A 19,708-nucleotide genomic window follows, 5' to 3' on the forward strand; every position below is an offset into this window, starting at 1 on the left:
TTTCACGTCCAAACTCTCATGATACTTTGATAGTGTGTGTGAGAGAAACGCCTCAACCCCTTATAGTTTAGACTATCACTTATATATATATATTGGTCCTTGCAAGGATGATCGATATTCACGAACCATTACAAAATCATTTTACTTGTGCTTAGATAGATCGCGTGTTCGAAGATAAAACTAGTGCCTTACACAAGTTCAATATTAGCCACCATTTTTATGGACCATTTAAACAATATTTAATGAGCCTAGTTGACCACGGACATAAGAAGGTTATTGGCCACGGACAAAGATGGCTTTTAAGTGCTAGTTAGAAGTACTTTGATCATAAGCCCAAGGGTGTAGCCCAAATGGTGAGCTAGATGGGGAAATAAATTAGGGATAAGGTGTGTGCATTATGGTGCATTTGAAGAGAAGAAATAAATAGCACGTACAGCACATGTAAACTACGCACGTACAACACTCTTCAGGGGAAAGGGGGAGTGAAGAGAAGTCAAAGTGAATTAGCTAAAGGTGATATGGAAGAGTTTTCCGTTGCCGTTTTTCACTTAAAAATATGATAAATATAGAACTTCTCTTCACTTCCCCTCTCCTTCTGAAGAGAAAGGGTCGTCGAAGTCAAGAAATATGCAATATTTTCATGGGAAAGAGAAACATATCATTTTCAATATCCCTCCCCCCTTTGAAAGAAAGGGAGGAGAGCACTTAAATTGCAAGGAGAATGCAAGTGCATGTCACAAGAGAACCTGACTCTGATATCATGTTAATTAAATTTTAGAGAGATGGTCAGCAACCCACTACTAGCAACACAGATATTGTCCCTAACTTAATCACCTACAAAGCCTAGTAGGTTTGGTATTGTATCACAAAAGGCCTCGGTCTTATTAGGAATGAAACCACTTATTATAATTTATAAGTTGTAGTTTATTTAGTCAAGTTTCTGATGTGGGACTTTATATTCTTCAACACCACTAAGCGTGCCAAATTTATAAACACGAATTTCATGCGGCAAATAAGATAAGAACGTACATGTTCAAAATAATTTATATTAATTTGTCAAGTGTGTGTGGGTTAGAACTTATGTGGTCTATTCTTTACAAGAATATTAGTTTGATTTGATCTTCAAAATGTGTATCAAATAAATAAATCATTAGCATTTTAATTGTTATTACTTAAACCGTGGATTTGTTTGATACATAATGCATATAGATTAGTAAATGATATCCAATTTAATTGAGTTTTAGGAAATGAACGCTTACGATTATGACATGTGTAATGAAGATTTGTCAATTACAACTAGGTGGAAAAGGAGGTTGATATCGATTATGTCAAGTTCATGTATAAATCTTCATAAACTCAAAAATCTCCATACATATACATAATAATTCCCAAACGCAGCAGATAACTTTATTTCCTTCATAATCACTTTGAACTATATAAGTGGTTGATATGGATATGGAACGCACAATTAGGATAGTTGTGCTAAGCTGTGGATATCGTAGGGAAAAGCATCTGTAAGAAACTCAGCTTTGTATGCTCTTGCTGCTATAAAAACATTTGTTGCCTCTGTAGGATGTATACCATCCCAAAACATGAACCGACTCCTGTTCCTGCATGGGATTTGAAAAGGAATGCATGTGTTCAAACCGTTTTTCACTCCACAACATGAGACGTTTGTAATCAGAGAACCTGAAATATAGAAGAGACAATATTAGTCAATTAAATTGTTTGTGCCAAAATTTGAACTTTTATCTGTTTTTGAACGAAATATATGATCTAGAATATTTAAAGGAAATTTTTTGAAATTGGGTGCAAAACCGGAGCCCTTACGAACAACAATGTAGAAAACTTTAGGATATTGCAGGGGACTTGTATAGCCTCAGTTGGTTAAGAGTGTTTTGCTAAATTTCAGAGAGACGGGTTAGTGGTCCACTACTAGCAACACTAATATTGACCCCAACTTAACCATCTACGAAGAGGTTTTATCACAAGGGTCTCGGTGATATTAGTAGTAGAACCACACCTACTAATTTATCAGAAAAGGTCTCGATGATATTAGTAGTGGAACCATTCATTATATATTGTATTTTATTTAGTCAAGTTTTTTATGTGGGAATATTCTTCAACACGCTCCCTTACGTGGGACCACCACATAGTGGGCCACAAATAGAGCGAAGTCCACATTAGAGTCAAACATTTAAGCTCAACACGTGAACATCACGTAAATAAGGATAAAACCATCTAGCAACGTTGATATATTGTCCTCATTTTAACCATCTACAAAACCTAGTTGGTGTGGGGTTTTATTACAAAATGTCTGGGCAATACTAATAGTGAAATCATTCATTATATGTTGTATTTTATTAATTAAGTTTTTAATGTGGGACTTCTATTCTTCAACATGTTTACCGTGTACCTATGTTTCGATTCCACCTCCCCACTATTACTTGTATAAAAAATAAAAATAAAAAGTAAAGTTTAGAGATATTAGAAATTACCCCGAGATAACGCATATGATGATCCAATCCCATAATAGTCTATGTAAATAAACTTGGCATTTGTTAGATTGCTGTTGAGTTCTTGGACAAGTGATTTAAGCCTTCCGTTGAAAATTTGAACTGCACTGTTGATATAAGCAACGCAAGACGAGCCTTTTGTGCCACACGCTGCCACTTCAGAAGGTGCGGAGCCTATAGCACCTAGCCCGAAGAGAGCTATCTTTCTTGCCCCAAAGTTGTACAACGTCTAGCATAATCAGAAAAGCTCCAGTTATATAAAAGTTTCAATTAATTTCATGATGCATAAAGTAGACGTAAAATGATGAATTTTTTTAGTATAAGAAGCGATTTGGGGAGGGGGGGATTTGTACAAATATTCATTGAGTCCATTGAGGTTTTAAACCTCTGCCTACATGAGTAGATGTGGAAGAGCTCAACCAACTAAGCTATACTCCACTGATGACCTAAAATGAAAATTTTAAACAAAGAATAAGCCTAATTAATATATAAGAAATTGTTCTACTAACTCTTAATTGCTGAGAATATTGTTCAATGAGTACTCTTGCATATTGCTGTGGTGTATATTGGCGGCTAGTGTTGGACAGGGAAACAAAGTAGTTGATAAAGTAATCATTGGTGCCGATTCCAACTGAATATATGCATTTGCCTAAGTACTCCTCAGCTGATGAGTAATTATTTCCCCTCAAAGAAGCTATCTGTTTCACTATGCTTTGGTGATTTTGCAATTGCATAGCCATACTTATTATCTGTCCCTGCAAAATCGAGGAGAGGGGGTTAAAATAAGAGATATTTAGTGATATACCCATTTCTAGCACTAATATTATAAATAAACCCTACACAATTGAATTCCTATAAACAAACCCAAAAAAACCCAAAAAATGATAGCTAGCCTTATTGAATTTAATATTGATTATTAAATTACTTTGATGACCTATTGAGTGCTTTGGGTATTTTTATGAGATTTTGGGGTTGGGCTTGTTTTAAGAAATTGATGGCAGTTTTGTAATTTATAAGAAGTTAAAAGCTTTTTTATTATGTTGTAAATGGGCTTTGGGTGTGTTTCTAAAGTCCATTTTTTATAGGGTATTTTTATAATTTGGGCCCCCATATTGGGTATAATAGTGAATCTCCCTTAAAATAATTCTTCGATGAATTTTGACATTGTACTGATTGGGTATCGATAATTTTGCGTCGTGGATCACTTTAAATCAATGTGAAATTTAGAGCATCTAAAAGGGTCCTATGGTCATGTAGTGAAGAAAATATAGAATAATGTCCCTGCATCAAATAATAAATTACCACTTGTCTTCCAGTTTCGTTGCGGATACCAGCTGAGCCAGATGCATAATTGACGCCCTTGAGTATTTCCATTCCTCTTGCAGTTGCAAAAGGTGGAATGTAACTATCCAAACCTAGTAGTTCAGCTGCAATGAGGACATAATAATGAGTTATTTTCGTGCTAATTAAGAACTTGCATGAGTTTTATATTACAGTGAAAAAAAGGGGAAAATGTCCATGTGGTCGTATTCTAATATCACACTATAATTATGTCCGTGAATTTACATAATATGTTATTTGAAATTTTGTAGAAAGACGAGAAAACTGACCAACCGCATCGACCAAATTACGTCCATTGGAAAACCTTCCAGTTGGACCCCTAGGAAAATCAATGCCATAGGGTCGAAAATTGGCTTTGGCCACAGTGAAGAGGCCATTGTTGTTTCCACTGTCGGATAATGAGTCTCCAAATATGAAGTAACAAGGAACTTGTGGTTGTGCTGCCCCATTAACCAAATAAATTAAAAAAATTGCAGAAAACAACGTCCACAAGGGCTTCACAATCTCACGTGCCATTTGAAAGAACAAAGACACAAAGGATTACAAAACCAACAAACAACAAAACACAAAGAAAGTGAAATAGCAATATAGAGATTTTGAACGAATGTGGTAGTCTGGATAGTGCACATACTTTTACTGGTAGGATTGTATAAATAGGCTACACAAAAGCATTGCTTTAGGCCATATTACTTAAGGATTAACCCAAGCTTAGTGGTCAACCAAAATATTAATAAATAATTCGGTATACGTCCAATTCTTATGATAGAATTTGGGTGCAATCCACACACATATTGTTAGTAATTCAAGTCCTCTGACTTCAATGCCTCGTACGATTACATTCGTTTTCTAATTTTATGATGTAATCACGTATATTTTTTCTTTTCAAATTTATTTTCATGTTCCAATTATGCCCTTATGCTTTAAATCGACTTATTCATATCATAATAATTAGCTAATTAATACAACTGTTGACTCTGATTGCAATTCATAAACAGGCAAGAAATTAATTTTAGGCCAATAATTACTATATTTGACCTTTTAGTTAATTATGATTTGAATTTATAAAATATTTTCTTGTCTATCCATTTTAATTTTGAAAATTCCATAAACATGCGCTGATATAAAAAAATAAAAAATAAATTTCCTATAATCCTTCTTCTTCATCTTGTTCATCTTCTTCTTTCTACTTCCCTGTTTTTCTTCTTACAATCTTATGGAGGATGTGTAATTATCTTTGGACTAGGAACATACATGAATGTTAATTAGGTATATATGGATAGGTAAATTATTTATGGAGGAGGTATACATATGAATGCTATTTATCTATGGAGGAGGTATACATATGAATGTTAATTGCTTATGGAGGAGACAGATGATATGAATTTACCTATGAAGGAGGTATACACAAACTTGCAAAGCAGGTAAATCAAACCACCCAAAGACATATATACCTCACCATAAGGTATTCATTGGTTGAAAGCTTTTGATAAATTGGGATTAATTGTAGAAATGTGATATTAATTTATATGTGTAAATGTTTTAAAAACAGTGACCAAGGCTTTGCATACTTGGATGACCTGTTGAGTCGCTGGACCCAATTCTACATCAAAAGAGAGGTGGGCTGCATTCACAGTGCAAAATCAAAATTGGACCTATATCGAAAGACCCCAATAAATAATTCGGTATAAGTCCAATTCTTATGATAGAATTTTGTTGCAATCCACACACGTATTGTTAGTAATCCAAGTCATTTGACTTCAATGTCATATAGGATTACATTCCTTTTCTAATTTTATGATGTAATCATGTATGTTTTTTCTTTTTAAATTTTTTTTCATGTTCTAATTATGCCCTTCTGATTTAAATTGGGAAAGACTGATTCATATCATAATAATTAGCAAATTAATAGAACTATTGATTCTGATTGCAATTCATAAACAGGTAAGAAATTAATTTTAGGCCAATAATTACTATATTTGACCTTTTAGTTAATTATGATTTGAATTTATAAAATATTTCTTGTCTATCTATTTTAATTTTGAAAATTCCATAAACATGCGCTAATACAAAAAATAAATAAATAAATTTCCTATAATCTTTCTTCTTCATCTTATTCATCTTCTTCCTTGTTTTTCTTCTTACAATCCTTTGGAAGAGGTATAATTATCTATGGACTAGGAATATACATGAATGTTAATTAGGTATGGATAGGTATACACAAACCTGAAAAGCAGAGTGGTCGTGCTGGCCCTGCTTTAGCCCCCTCAGAGTCCTATTTGACTTTCCACCTATTAAATCTATATTAAATTTGTTATCTTTTGCTCAATTTTATATTTGTTCTCATCTCATTTTAAAAAATCTCCCACTATCTACATCATGGGATCATGATCTTTTGCTCTTATTTCTCTGTCATGATCTGCTTTACTTTTGTTCTCCATACGCCACCTCATTAAAATTTATCTAAGAGATTTAAAAGTTGACACATCAATCTGAAAATAAAATCTCAATTTACTCCTAATAAAAAAAGAAAAGAAAACACTAATACTCAACTAACGGTGTCTTCTTCTCTTTTTTTCTCTTCCTTACGTTCTGGCCTTTTTTTTAATTCTTCATGTCTCTGCCCATATCCATTGTTTGATGAGTGTGGTTCTAGTTTCCAGAGAAAAGATTCCTTATAACGAACCCTAATATCCATTTTTTCTCTTCCTTACGTTCTAGCCCGACCCAATAACGAACCCTAAGCCTCATAATCCAAGTACTTTTGTTTTTGCTATAATGGAAAATCATTGGCCTAACTTATCCCTAATTTATTTCCCCATCTACCTCATTTGGGCTACACCCTAGGGCTTATGATCAAAGTACTTCTAACTAGCACTTAAAAGCCATCTTTGTCCGTGGCCAATAACCTTCTCATATCCGTGGTCAACTAGGCTCATTAAATACTGTTTAAATGGTCCATAAAAATGGGGGCTAATATTGAAATTGTGTAAGGCACTAGTTTTATCTTCGAACACGCGATCTATCTAAGCACAAGTAAAACGATTTTGTAATGGTTCATGGATATCGATCATCCTTGCAAGTACTAATTTTTAAAATTTTTTTTAATACAAGTGATAGTCTAAACTATAAGGGGGTGAGGGTTTTCTCACACACACACACTATCAAAATACTATGAGAGTTTGGACCTGAAATCACTGGTATGCAAGTTAAGGCAATTTTCCACTGTACCATGTAGACGAGCCAAATACAATTTTTTTTTAAGGAAAAATGAATGGGAATTGAATGGGAATGTTTGTGATTCGTTTTTAATCTTTGGGAAGAACTGAAGCCAAAATAGCTGAAAAGTCAAAATTGTTCTCATTGTATCAAAAAGTTAGATAGAGGCTGCATATCCAATGCCAAATGCAGCCTTCAAAACTAATTAGTATGTATATATGTATGTACTCTATTACTAATGAGTTTGAAATTGTTCTCATTGCAGCTGAACTACAAGGAATAATTTGAATTCAATTGTATGCAAATCGACTTTGCCCTCCAAAGGTGGTCTTTGTTGCCATAACTTTAAGGTACACTGGCTCTAAATATTTAATATAAAAAGGTCTAGAATGGGGCGCCTAATTCAAAATGCCCCTTATGAAAAGGAAATATTTTTTTCCACCATTTTAATTTAAGGTGCACTCTTATTATTATTCTCGCCACTTGGCATGTGTCTGTTGACATAATCATAGTTAATTCATTGCTTTATATTTATGGATCTATATGGTTATACCTGTGGACATATCAAACAATATGGGTAGAATATTTTCAAATCTATTTCATTTTTTGAAAGGAGATATTTATAATACAAGGTTACAAACCCTAGTCGAGTTATACTAGGAAATAAGACAAAACCTAATTACATAATATCTATACAAAAAGGAAATAAATAAAATCCTAATAGAATAAGAAAGAAATATCCTAATATGACTAGGATATCTCGCCAACACTCCCCCTCAAGTTGGAACAAAGACGTCACGCATGCCCAACTTGTCAAGCAAGTTGTGGAAGATACTAGTAGAAACAGCCTTCGTAAAGACATCTATCTGCTAACTGATACTCAGAACTGATGAATGGGAAGGAAACAATCTCCGCATCCAACTTTTCTTTAATGAAATTTAGATCAACCTCCACATGCTTTGTACGATCATGTTGTACAGGGTTATGAGCAATTGCAATTGCAGCCTTATTATTGCAATATAAATCCATAGGCTTCTTAGTTCCAAAGTCAAGATCTCTCAATAATCTCCTCAACCACAGTAACTCACATACACTATGGGCCATTCCAAGATACTCGGCCTCAACACTAGATCGAGACACCATCTTTTGTTTCTTGCTTCTCCAAGTAACAAGATTACCACCAACAAACGTAAAATACCTAGACATAGAACGCCTATCAGTAGCTGAATTGCCCAATCAGCATCTGTGTATCCTTCCACATATGTATGACCATACTTGGAAAACATTAACCCCTTGCCAGGAGTTACTTTGAGATATCTCTAAATACGCGTCGCAGCTCCCATATGATCTTCACTAGGTGAGTGCATAAAATGACTCACTACACTTACAGCATACGCAATGTCAGGACATGTATGAGCTAAATAAATTAGTTTCCCCACAAGTCATTGATAGCGCTCCTTATCAGTAGGAACTTGATCAGGATATAACCCCAACTTATGATTCTGTTCACTAGGAGTATCAATTGGTTTACAATCCAACATTCCAGTTTCTGCAAGTAAATCTAAAACATACTTCCTTTGAGACAAGAAAATATCATGCTTAGATCTGGCCACTTCAATCCCGATAAAGTACTTTAAGTCACCTAATGATTTCATCTCAAATTCGGACGCCAAATATTTCTGGAAATTCTGTATTTCTGCCTGATCATCTCCAGTTACAATCATATCATCAACATAAATTATTAAAGCTGTCAATTTACCTTTGCAACGCTTCAGAAATAAAGTATGATCCAAATTACTTTGTACATACCCAGACTTCCTCATAGATGCAGCAAACCTCCCAAACCAAGCTCTTGGAGACTGCTTTAATCCATATAAGGATTTCCGTAGTTTGCACACCATACCCTCCTTAGAGGTTACAGGGATACCTGGCGGAGGATCCATGTATATTTCTTCCTTGAGGTCACCATGGAGGAATGCATTTTTGACATCAAATTGTAATAGAGGCCAATCATGATTAGCAGCCAAGGACAAGAGTACGAGCACAGTATTGAGCTTTGCTACTGGAGCAAAAGTCTCCGTGTAATCCACTCTATAGGTCTGAGTATAACCTTTTGCTATCAATCTTGCCTTGTAACGATCAATGGAACCATCAGCCTTGTGCTTCAGAGTAAACACCCATCTGCACCCAACTGCCTTTTTTTCCTTTTGGTAAAAGGACTAGCTCCCAAGTGGCATTCTTGTTTAAGGCTTCCATCTCAACATGCATTACATCTACCCATTTAGGGTTTGATAGAGCATCCTGCAACTTAGTTGGCACACATACACTAGATAATTGACACAAATATGATGCATATGACTTAGACAGACAATGAGTTGACACATAATGGTTAATGGGGTATTTAGATTTGGCATGTATATGAGGGGAATATTGCACTTTAGGTTTACCACGAGTAGTGCGTGGGGGTAATAGATAAGTAAACACATCATTAGAAAGTACCTTATCATCATCACGAGTTGATTGGGACAGTGGCAGGGCAGAGGGGGGTCTTATATCGATCTCATCTTCACAGGAGTCACCGATATCACTGTTACATTCTACTGGCAAAGGGCAAATCTCATCAAGAAATTCAACTGGCGACCGGTCGGTTTTGCACAGATTGTTGTTTCGACGACACTTGGCGACCGGTCGTCACCTTCTTGGTGACCAGTCGGTTTTGCACAGATTGTCTTTTTCACGCAGTCATCAAGCATCGTACTAGGCGACCAGTCGTCACCTTCTGGACGATCGGTCGATTTGCACAGATTGCTTGTGAAGCCTCTGTACATTCAAGATTTTCCATTCCGAAATTCTTCAATTCACTCCCCCTCTCCCCCTGAATTGGAGAGGAGGAAGAGACATAATACGGTACTTCTTCATGAAAGGTGACATCCAAAGTAACATGTAACTTCTGTGAAGGAGTGTGGTAGCACTTGTAACTCTTCTGAATAGCCAATGAAGACACAGTGGAGAGCACATGGGTCAAGTTTACTCTGTTGATGGGAGTAGACATGAACATAAGCAACACACCCAAACACCTTCAGAGGTAGCTTAGAGACCGAAACCGGAGGAGTATGGGCACATAATACATCAAGCGGAGTCTTGAAATCCAGAACCCGACTAGGAGTACGATTAATCAAATAAGCAGTGGCCAAAACACCATGTCCCCAAAGATAGTGAGGAACAGACATATCCAACATAAGGGAGCGAGCAACTTCAAGTAACTAATGATTCTTACGTTCAGACACACCATTCTGTTGAGAAGTGGATGGAGTGGTAGTTTGATGAATGATACCTTGATCACGGAAGAACTGGGTCAAGGTATGATTCACTTATTCACCTCCGTTATCAGTTCGAAATACTTTAACACTGGCATGAAACTGAGTAGACATCATAGCACAGAAAACAGGAAGAATAGAGGCAACATCATGTTTATGCTTCATCAGATATACCTATGTTAAGCGAGTGTAGTCATCAATGACTGTGACAAACTAATAGAAACCATGAGAAGTCACACGGGCAGGGCCCCATACATCAGAATGTACTAACTCAAAAGGCAATGCAGCTTTATTATTACTCAAGGGAAAAACAGTACGGTGTCTCTTGGCCATTACACAAGTCTCACTTTTGAAGCTAAACTCATCACACGAACTAAATAATGAAGGAAACAAATGCTTAAGATAACCAAATGACGAATGTCCTAAGTCACGATGCCACAGCCAAAGTTGTTGCTTGTCTTTGACACTGCCACCCTGGACTTTATTAGTGACACACCTACGAACTGCTGCAACCGGTAACTGTAAGTAATACAACCTCCCTATCCGTTTACCATGCCCAATCTTCTCGTGAGTCTTGAGATCCTGGAAAAAATAATGGGTAGAATAGAAAGTAGCAGAAGCGTTAAGTGTATCAAGTAAACGCCCAACAGACAACAAATTGCAACGAATATTTGGAACCAAAAGAGCATGGGACAGAGGTAAAGAAGAAGTGAGGTGGATGGTATCTTCACCGGTAACTGAGGAAGGTAAACCATTAGCACTAGTAATATAGGGGTCACGAGGGTTACGAGACAACTCATCAAACATATTACCATCATAAGTCATATGATCAGAAGCACCAATGTCAATTATCCAAGTATTAGAGCCCATACTTGGCATGGTATCGAAAGCACATAGATTGTAGACGGGGCCAGAGGACGGGTCTGATCTTGAGTCATAGTGCAAGCGGCCTTGGAACCGTACATACGAGCTTTGTAGTCAACAAACCAATCGGGGTAACCATGCTCCTTAAAGCACTTCTCAGAATAGTGATTCCCATTACAATCACGGCATTTAGGAGGATCGTCAAGAGAGCTATGGGTAGAGCCAGTAGGACGCGACCCAGCAGAAGGAGAAAATTTTCTGGATGAAGAACGACTGTTCGCGTCGTACTGGGCAATCGGCCTTTGACGTGCTGGGTTGACTTTGAGGGCCATGGAACCTCCTCCAAGCATAGCGGACTGACGGGTATCTTCCTCCATGACCATGGCATAAGCCTCGAGAAGAGGAGGGAGAGGACTAAGAGCAAGGATACGGCTACGGACACCATCATATGGTGGATCAAGTCCTCCAAGAAAATCATAAACTCAATCGGCTTCAAGTTCTTTCAGACGACAAGCCCCATCATCGGCACAACTATATTCATGTGGACGCAGACAATCAATCTCTTGCCATATAGCATGGAGTTTTTCGTAGAACACTTTGATAGATTCACCATTCTGACACGTAAGGATGGACTGCCACCGAAGATGAAACAGACGAGAACTATTCTGAGTCACAGTATAACTCTTCCGAGCGGCTCCCAGATATCATAAGCAGTAGCACCATGTTCAAACAAGGCACGAACTGGCTTAGTCATGGAATTGAGAAGCCATGACTGCACCAGGCAATTATCTTCTTCCCATTCGGCATAGGCAGCAGAATCTGAAGACGAAGCAGGCTTCTTCCCATTGATCCAACTTGCCACACGACGACTAGTAATTGTAATACGCGCACCACGAGACCAAGAGGCATAATTGGAGCCATCCAATTTGTAAGAATTAATCGGGGTAGAGTAATCACACCAGGGACATTCCTCCTTTGTTGCAGATGCACTAGCACTTACCACGATTTTGGAATCATCACCCATGATAGCAGTGAAAAAAAACAACACGAAGTAGATACGACAAACACAGCACAGGCACAGACACAAGGACCCTAAAAGAAATTAGGGCACACAGTAGAACACGAGTGGGCACAACACACACAGGTCGCCAGAAAGTCAGCTCTGATACTAAGTCAAACAATATGGGTAGAATATTTTCAGATCTATTTCATTCTCCGAAAGGAGGTATTTATAATACAAGGTTACAAACCCTAGTAGGGTTATACTAGGAAATAAGACAAAACCTAATTGCACAATATCTATACAAAAAGGAAATAAATAAAATCCTAATAGAATAAGAAAGAAATATCCTAATATGACTAGGATGTCTCACCAACAGACATGTCACACGTGTCAAATGTTAAGAATGGTGGTAAGGGTACACTTTGGGTTAAAATGGTGAGAAAAAATTATCCCCTTATGAAAACTATCCAAGGAAATAAATAAGGGTACGGTATAATTGACGTTTCATAGTTATCATGATCGAGAAAGTTATCTTAACAATGCAAGAATACCTTACATCTTATTAAAAATATTCAGTACATTAGGTTAGAACCCTACATAACTTTTTTTTTGGTTGGATAGAATCTTGGATAACTTAGCATTTGCAAATTTTACATGCATTATATATAAACCAAACTACAGGCTTTAAATTTATAATTAATTAATTACCGTTAATTATTTGAAATTTTAATTACAAAACTACTTATTTTTCTGTATAAATAAGGATTCTTTACTAATATACAGCCAGACACCTTTTATAGATCAAGTTTGCATAATTGGGTTTGGGTATTAAGATCTAAAACTACACAAAACTGAACCGTTTGTAATTTTAAATTGATCATATGATTGATGTGCAACTACAGTGCAATAGCAGTGGTTATGTATAGTAAACAATGTATATTGTTGTTCATTTTGGAATACTTCTACACTTTTGCTCATATGTGTTGGAATTGGCATAAAATCAATTTGTGCCTAAACTAGAATAGGGATCAGTTTAATAAAATCTCCCACTATTTGTTCTCAACTTATATTAGAGAGATTTTTAACGTAGTTTCTAACATGGCTTTGACAGGGGCAGTCACCGAAGAACATCTCAGGATGAAAGTCTTTTCTTACACATTGAAAGATAAAGCAAAGACATGGCTAAACTCCTTACGGCTTGGATTATTGACTAGCTAGACATAGGTTCAGAACAAGTTCTTAGAGAAGTTCTTTTCGACTCAGAAAACTAATGCACTAAGAGATAAAATCATGCAATTCAGTCAACCGGCCGATGAGTCATTTTTAGAAGCTTGGGAACAATTCAATAAGTTTTTAATACAATGTCCTCACCGTGGTTTACCTATTCTAGTTCTCATGCATATTTTTTACAAGGCACAAACCGTTTTAAGTAAGGCTGCAGTGAATAAGTATGTAGGTGGATCTATTAAGAATAAGAAGCCAACTGAATGTCAAACTTTGTTTGATATGCCAGGCATCGAAACACAGCATTCTGATACAAGAGGTAAGCGTGCCGGAATTTATGAAATTGGTAGCTCTAATGCTTTTGCTTCTAAAGAGCAGGTTGACGTTATAACCAGTAATTTGGACGCCTTGCTTTCTATGAATGGGAGAGCACCAACACAAGAGATTTGCTCTATTTGTGCTGTTCCCGGCCATGCCACCATATCTTGTCCTCATGGGGTTGATTTTCCAGATTTTTTGCAAGAACAAGCCAACATGGTGAATACCTATAGATGCCCCGGCAATGATCCATTCTCCAACACATACAATTCGGATGGCAAAGGCACCCCAATTTATCTTGGAGCAATAATTAGAATGTGCAAAGACCACCATTGGGATTTCAACCACAAGAGAAGAAAAATAACTTGGAAGACATAATCGCACAGCTCGCCACAAATACAAATCAATTCATGAGTAAGACTGAGACGACCCTACAAAATCACACCTCTTCCATCAGAAATTTAGAAGTTCAAATGGGTCAATTGGCTAATGCACTCACACTAAGAGAGAGAGGACTTTTGCGGAGCCAACCCGAGGTTAATCCAAAAATTCAAGAACATGTGAAGGCCATCACAATTTGAAATGGGAGACCCATAAAAATTGCTGTAGATTTAGACGCAGAAATGCAGCAGCAACATTTGAAAACTACGGAAAAATCAGCTGAAAATAGCCCACCTGTAGCCGGACCACCCCAACGTTCCGTCGTGACCTCCACCGGAAATTCAGCAAAAAATAAGCAACCACCATCCAAAAATCTCACTCCAAAATCCTACGTTCCGCCAATTCCTTTTCCGCAACGCCTGAAGAAAAATAAGCAGGATGTACAGTTTTCCAAATGTCTTGAAATTTTCAAGAAATTGCCAATTACCGTTCCATTTAGTGAAGCACTAGAGCAAATGTCGAGCTATGGAAAGTTCCTCAAGGACACCTTAAGCAAAAAGAGACGTTTGGAAGATACAGAGATGGTGGAATTGACGGAGGAGTGTAGCGCAGCAATACAAAGGCAACTACCACCCAAGCGAAAGGATCTAGGGAGGTTTTCTATTCCTTGCACCATTGGAACTATTTCTTTTCAAAGAGCATTGTGTGATCTAGGTTTTAGTATTAAATTGAATGCCTTTGTCTGTAGCTAAAAGAATTCGTTTGGGAAAAATTAAGAAAACTAATATTTCTTTGCAGATGGCTGATAGATCACTTACATATCCTCACGGCATTCTTGAAGATGTTCTAGTGAAGGTGGATCACTTCATATTCCCAGCTGATTTCATAGTTTTGGATATGGAAGAAGATGTCGACACTCCAAGTATTTTAGGCCGCCCATTCCTCATTACAGGAAGAATGATAATTGACGTAGAAAAAGGTTCTTTGATCCTACGAGATGCCAATCAAGAGGTGGAATTCAAAGTTTTTGATGCAACCAAGTACTCCATTGATTTGGAGTATTGTTTCCATTTAAAAGCAGTAGATCAGGTTGTTCGACCACAATTCATAGCGGACTACCCAAAATATCCATTAAAAGCAAGTTTGGTTCATGAGATAGAGGTAGGAGAAGAGCCACATGCGCTCGAAATGGTGAACACATTGGAAACCAAGGCCGTCCCAAGCAACATTGCCTCACCAACCCTCACTTTGAATAGATACTTGGAAGCAAATTTCAAATAACAAAAGGAGACCTTCGTTCTCCATGATCCTGGGTGATAATCATTCCAAAAGTCAGGCCAAGGACTATAAACCAAGCGCTTGTTGGGAGGCAACCCAACTAGGTACCTTTGTTCCTTTCTTTTCAATTTTAATTTTAATTTTATTTTTCATCCCTCTATGCCTTCACTAATCATTACATGCATATAATTTAAACATTGAGGACAATGCTTAGTTTAGGTTTGGGGGTGTGGATTTTTGTTGTTTTTGTTGTTATTTGAGTTTTGAGTCATAAAGGGAAAACAAAAAACAAAAACAAAAAGATTTTGTGTTCCAAAGAAAGGATTTTGTGTTTCAAAGAACATTTCTCGATTTTTTTTTCTAGCCCCAAGATGATTGCAACATATTGAAGATATGTTACAGAAGTTGTTTTGGTCAAAAGTAAATTTTTTGCCTCTCTTCTTTTTTGATATTTTTCAGGTAAATTTGAAGCCACCAACATGTTTAGAATGATTATTATGATGATTTGAAACAGGTTTGGGGGTCTCAAGTGGTTTACATGACGTTTTAGGAAGATTTGAAGCTAAAAAAGTGGCCTAAAACCCAAAAAGGCTAGCTGTTATTTGCCCATAAATTTGAAGATTTTTCGTCACAAAAGGGTTTTAAGGACGATTGTTCATAAAATATTTCATCGCTAAAGGTTTTCAGCGACGGTGTTCATCAGATTTTTCGTTGCTAAAAGTCAATTTTCCAGAAATTGTATTGATTTCATTCCAAATCATTTCAAATCCATTCCATTTGCGATCAGAGATTTCTAAGAGCTATTCCAGGTGTGTCATCTTCCTTTTGATGAAATTTCTTTTTTCTTAAGCAATTAAGACTCATAAATTCATGCATATTTGTTTACAAAATTACAAAATTCCTTTAACTTTTGAAAAAATAAAAAATTGTTAAAGCTTTTACTTTCTCTTACTAATAGTGGTGTATATGTAATGTTTGATCATATTTCTTTAACTAAAGTGTTACCTGATTTAATTGGGATTTATTTGATTCTTGCCTTAATTAGGGATTTAATTTAAATCAAATCCCTAATTACACCAAGCTCGCCAAATCAGGGAAGAATAATTCCTTTCCATCTGTGGAATTATTATTCTAAAACCCTAGCCTCCGAGGCACCTATAAATAGATGGCTACGCACAAGGGTTGAGGTACGTCTAAATTTCTATATGAAACTGTGCAGAAATTATCTCTCACAAACCCTAGCCACCATACTCTTTCTCTCTCTCACACAAGGCTACGGGCACTACACATGGCTCCGTCCACCCGGTTCTCACCCTAGAGAAATCTCCATCCTATTGTTAGCTATTGTTTTCCTTCAAACACTCAATCTAACTGAGACATTGGAGGGCCTTTGGCCAACACCCTCCGAGTGTGGTCCTCTTATTCCGATTTATTTTGCATGGAGAAAGAGAAGCGAAGAAGAAGACGGAATATTAGACGAATATTCTCGTAGGACGAAAATCGCTCCCACATAGAATTAAGCGCATTGATGCCAATACAAAGCATACCATTTGTAGAAATGACAGTGAAACCTTACAGTTTGCGGTTGATTACAAGATCTACCTTTGTTTCATTTATATATATTCCACAAGCAGCTGTTAGGAACTTTATTTCTTTATAACTGATTACACAGTTACACATGTGCCAAGTGGCTGATATCATATGGGACAGCATCAGTAGGAAGTGTAGCTTTATATGCTCTTCGTCCTACAACAACATTCGAAATCTCAGTAGGATGGAAAGCATCCCAAAATGAATATTGGGTCCTGTTTTTGCATGGGGTACTGAAAGGGACACATAGGCCGGTCTCACTTTCCGCCTCACAGCATGGGGCATCTGAAACCATAGAACCTGAAATACAAAAGGGTTGATATATACTTGAATGTCCATTGTTAGTTTAATATCTTGAAAACAATATATACCAGCAGATGCAGCAGCACTGGATAATCCAATCCCAAAATAGTCTATGAAAGTGAACTTGGCATCGATCAGGTTGGTGTTAAGGTCAGTGACTAGTGATTTAAGCCTTTCGTTGAAAAGTTGGACTGCAGTGTTGATTTTAGCAGAGCATAATAAGGAGCTGATGTTTGTGCCACCGCACATATCCACTTCAAAGGGTGTAGACCCAATCGCACCTATCCCAAATAAGGCTATCTTTCTTGCCCCAGTTTTGTACAACCTCTAGCATCATCAGAAAAGCTCAGTAAGCTTTGTTCACTAAGTTTGTAGCAAAGTAATAACAATACAGTCAATTAGAATCAGGGTTTTTATCAAGAATGGTCCATGAAGTTGCTAAAACAAGGCAAAGTATAGCACAAGTCTCTTGCTCAACAAGGCTATATGCTCTCTTTTATGGAACTCAAATGTGAAGGAGATGGCTTTGTTGGGCAAAAACGTGACTTTTCTTTTACACGGCGGTTAGCATTTCAAATTAACAGTTTGACAACGTAACATACCAAATTATCTGTCACTAAAAAGAATATTAATTAATATTGGTGATAGTAGTGAAAGTTACTACTAACTCTTAGTTGCTCAGAAAACTCCTGAATAAGAACTCCTGCATATTGGTCTGGGGTATATTTGCGGCTTGTTGAGTATAACCTTGGCACGAAGTAGTTATTAATGTAGTCATTGGAGCCAATTCCAACTGTATATATGCACTTGCCCAGGTACTGCACAGCAGATGGACGATTATTTCTCATAAGGGAAGCAATCCGATTTACTGTGATTTGGTGATTCAGCAACTGCTGATTGAAGCTTATTCTGATTAACTGCAAAATAAAACATGGGGATCATATTACATATGGGGTAGGAGTTGCCCTTACACCTTTCGACTTTTCGGAAAATATATGCACAACGATTGCAGGAAATTTTTTTTCATGGATTTTAGAAAAAGTGTGATTTATTGCTAACAACCATGCAGATGAAGAAGAAAAGTGCAATTCTGTAACTGCATCATATTTTGGACCAGAAAAAAAAAATTGGAGTGCATGGGTCAAATTACCTGGTTCCGTCCAGATTCGTCACGAATACCAGCTGCACCAGATGCATAATTCACGCCTTCGAGTATTTTCAGTCCTCTTGCGGTAGCAAAAGGTGGAATGTAATGACTAAACCCTAGTAATTCAGCTGTAATAAGGAAATATTCAACGTATTAGTTTCTTTTGTGCTTTGTGGTGCAACAGCCCACATGAGCCTCTGCACTAGTTTAGGGGAGAGAGAGAGAGAGAGAGAGAGAAATACATGGAATTAAAACTTAAAAAAGAAAATTCTTTAAAGTTTGCCTCTAGTTTTTAATTTTTCATTCTATATCTATTTCTCATTCTCCCTCGAATTATATCTCTGCTTCTACTTTCTTTCTCTCATTTCTCATTCTCTATCTTTTCGTTAAAAAGAAAAATATTACCGACTGACAAATTAATCGGATATATTAAAACATATGGACTAAATTGATCAAATAAAAAATTTAAAGAAGAATTCAAACCCGAGCAATACACAGAGATAAGATAATGCATTTAACCTAGAGTAAAATAAAGGGCGATTCACAGATTAACGTAATAATGTACTTGAATTTTAGAAGAAAAAACCAGAAGACTGACCAATGACATCAACCAAATTACGTCCATTAGAAAACCTTCCTGTTGGACCCCTTGGAAAATCAATGCCATAGGGTGGATAATTCACTCTGGCCAATGTCAAGAGGCCATTGTTGTTTCCAGTATCGGACAATGAGTCTCCAAAGACAAAGTAACAAGGAACTTGTGGTTCCCCATGAACCAAATTACAACACAAGTTTATTGAAACCAACAGCAAAATAGTGAACACCCACAATTGCCTCACAATTTTACGTCCCATTGGAGAACAAAAACAACTAGTTTAGGGCAGATGAAAGAGCATGGGATCGAAGAATATGTGGTGGGTTTGGATATTATACAAACTGGGAGGATAATTATATATGCTTAAAAAATTAATTGGGTCTATTAATTGAGGCCAAAGTTAACCAAACAAGCTCTAGATGGTAGACTAAAGAACGATAGAACCAAGTCAGTGGGGAGGATAAAGAGGCAAATAGCTAGCATAGCCGTAGTTCCAGTGGCACTATTGGGTGACAGCCAATACTGGAACTTTGAAAAAAAAAATGGTATGTACTCATAAGGGTGGGCACAGTCCGATTCGGTCCGATTCTCACCTCAAACTGGAACTGGAATCGG

At 36.9% G+C, this 19,708-nt stretch overlaps 2 protein-coding genes, 1 non-coding gene and 1 pseudogene across 3 annotated transcripts; all 4 read right to left on the reverse strand.

Moving 5' to 3' along the window:
* Positions 1-1,468: 1,468 nt before the first annotated feature.
* On the reverse strand, positions 1,469-4,373 carry LOC117629832 (GDSL esterase/lipase At1g29670-like). Its single transcript, XM_034362503.1, has 5 exons — positions 4,127-4,373; positions 3,819-3,943; positions 3,026-3,271; positions 2,499-2,745; positions 1,469-1,689 (listed from the first exon to the last, which is right to left on the reverse strand). Exons 1-5 carry the CDS (start codon positions 4,371-4,373, stop codon positions 1,469-1,471), a joined length of 1,086 nt encoding a protein of 361 aa, XP_034218394.1.
* A 3,534-nt stretch (positions 4,374-7,907) lies between these two features.
* Positions 7,908-11,215, reverse strand: LOC117629911 (annotated as a pseudogene).
* Positions 11,216-13,529: 2,314 nt separating this feature from the next.
* On the reverse strand, positions 13,530-13,636 carry LOC117616881. Its single transcript, XR_004584225.1, has one exon. It is a non-coding gene; the product is annotated as a small nucleolar RNA R71 (small nucleolar RNA).
* Positions 13,637-17,130: 3,494 nt separating this feature from the next.
* Positions 17,131-19,352, reverse strand: LOC117629998 (GDSL esterase/lipase At5g45670-like). Its single transcript, XM_034362727.1, has 5 exons — positions 19,097-19,352; positions 18,502-18,626; positions 18,020-18,268; positions 17,420-17,678; positions 17,131-17,348 (listed from the first exon to the last, which is right to left on the reverse strand). The coding sequence occupies exons 1-5, from the start codon at positions 19,350-19,352 to the stop codon at positions 17,131-17,133; spliced, it is 1,107 nt and encodes a 368-aa protein (XP_034218618.1).
* Between the last annotated feature and the right edge of the window lie 356 nt (positions 19,353-19,708).

This window comes from Prunus dulcis, chromosome 1 (assembly GCF_902201215.1).
Source record: "Prunus dulcis chromosome 1, ALMONDv2, whole genome shotgun sequence".
Taxonomy (NCBI): Eukaryota; Viridiplantae; Streptophyta; class Magnoliopsida; order Rosales; family Rosaceae; genus Prunus; species Prunus dulcis.

Bases quoted from the DNA above. Each gene is read 5' to 3' on its own strand.
- LOC117629832 (XM_034362503.1), bottom strand. From the start codon at position 4,373: ATGGCACGTGAGATTGTGAAGCCCTTGTGGACGTTGTTTTCTGCAATT. The intron at 2,746-3,025 runs GTTAGTAGAACA...TGATTATGCTAG, and splicing joins AATATTCTCAGCAATTAAGA to ACGTTGTACAACTTTGGGGC. The intron at 1,690-2,498 runs GTAATTTCTAAT...TCTATATTTCAG, and splicing joins ATCATATGCGTTATCTCGGG to GTTCTCTGATTACAAACGTC.
- LOC117629998 (XM_034362727.1), bottom strand. From the start codon at position 19,352: ATGGGACGTAAAATTGTGAGGCAATTGTGGGTGTTCACTATTTTGCTG. The intron at 17,679-18,019 runs GTTAGTAGTAAC...TGATGATGCTAG, and splicing joins AGTTTTCTGAGCAACTAAGA to AGGTTGTACAAAACTGGGGC. The intron at 17,349-17,419 runs GTATATATTGTT...TTTGTATTTCAG, and splicing joins CAGTGCTGCTGCATCTGCTG to GTTCTATGGTTTCAGATGCC.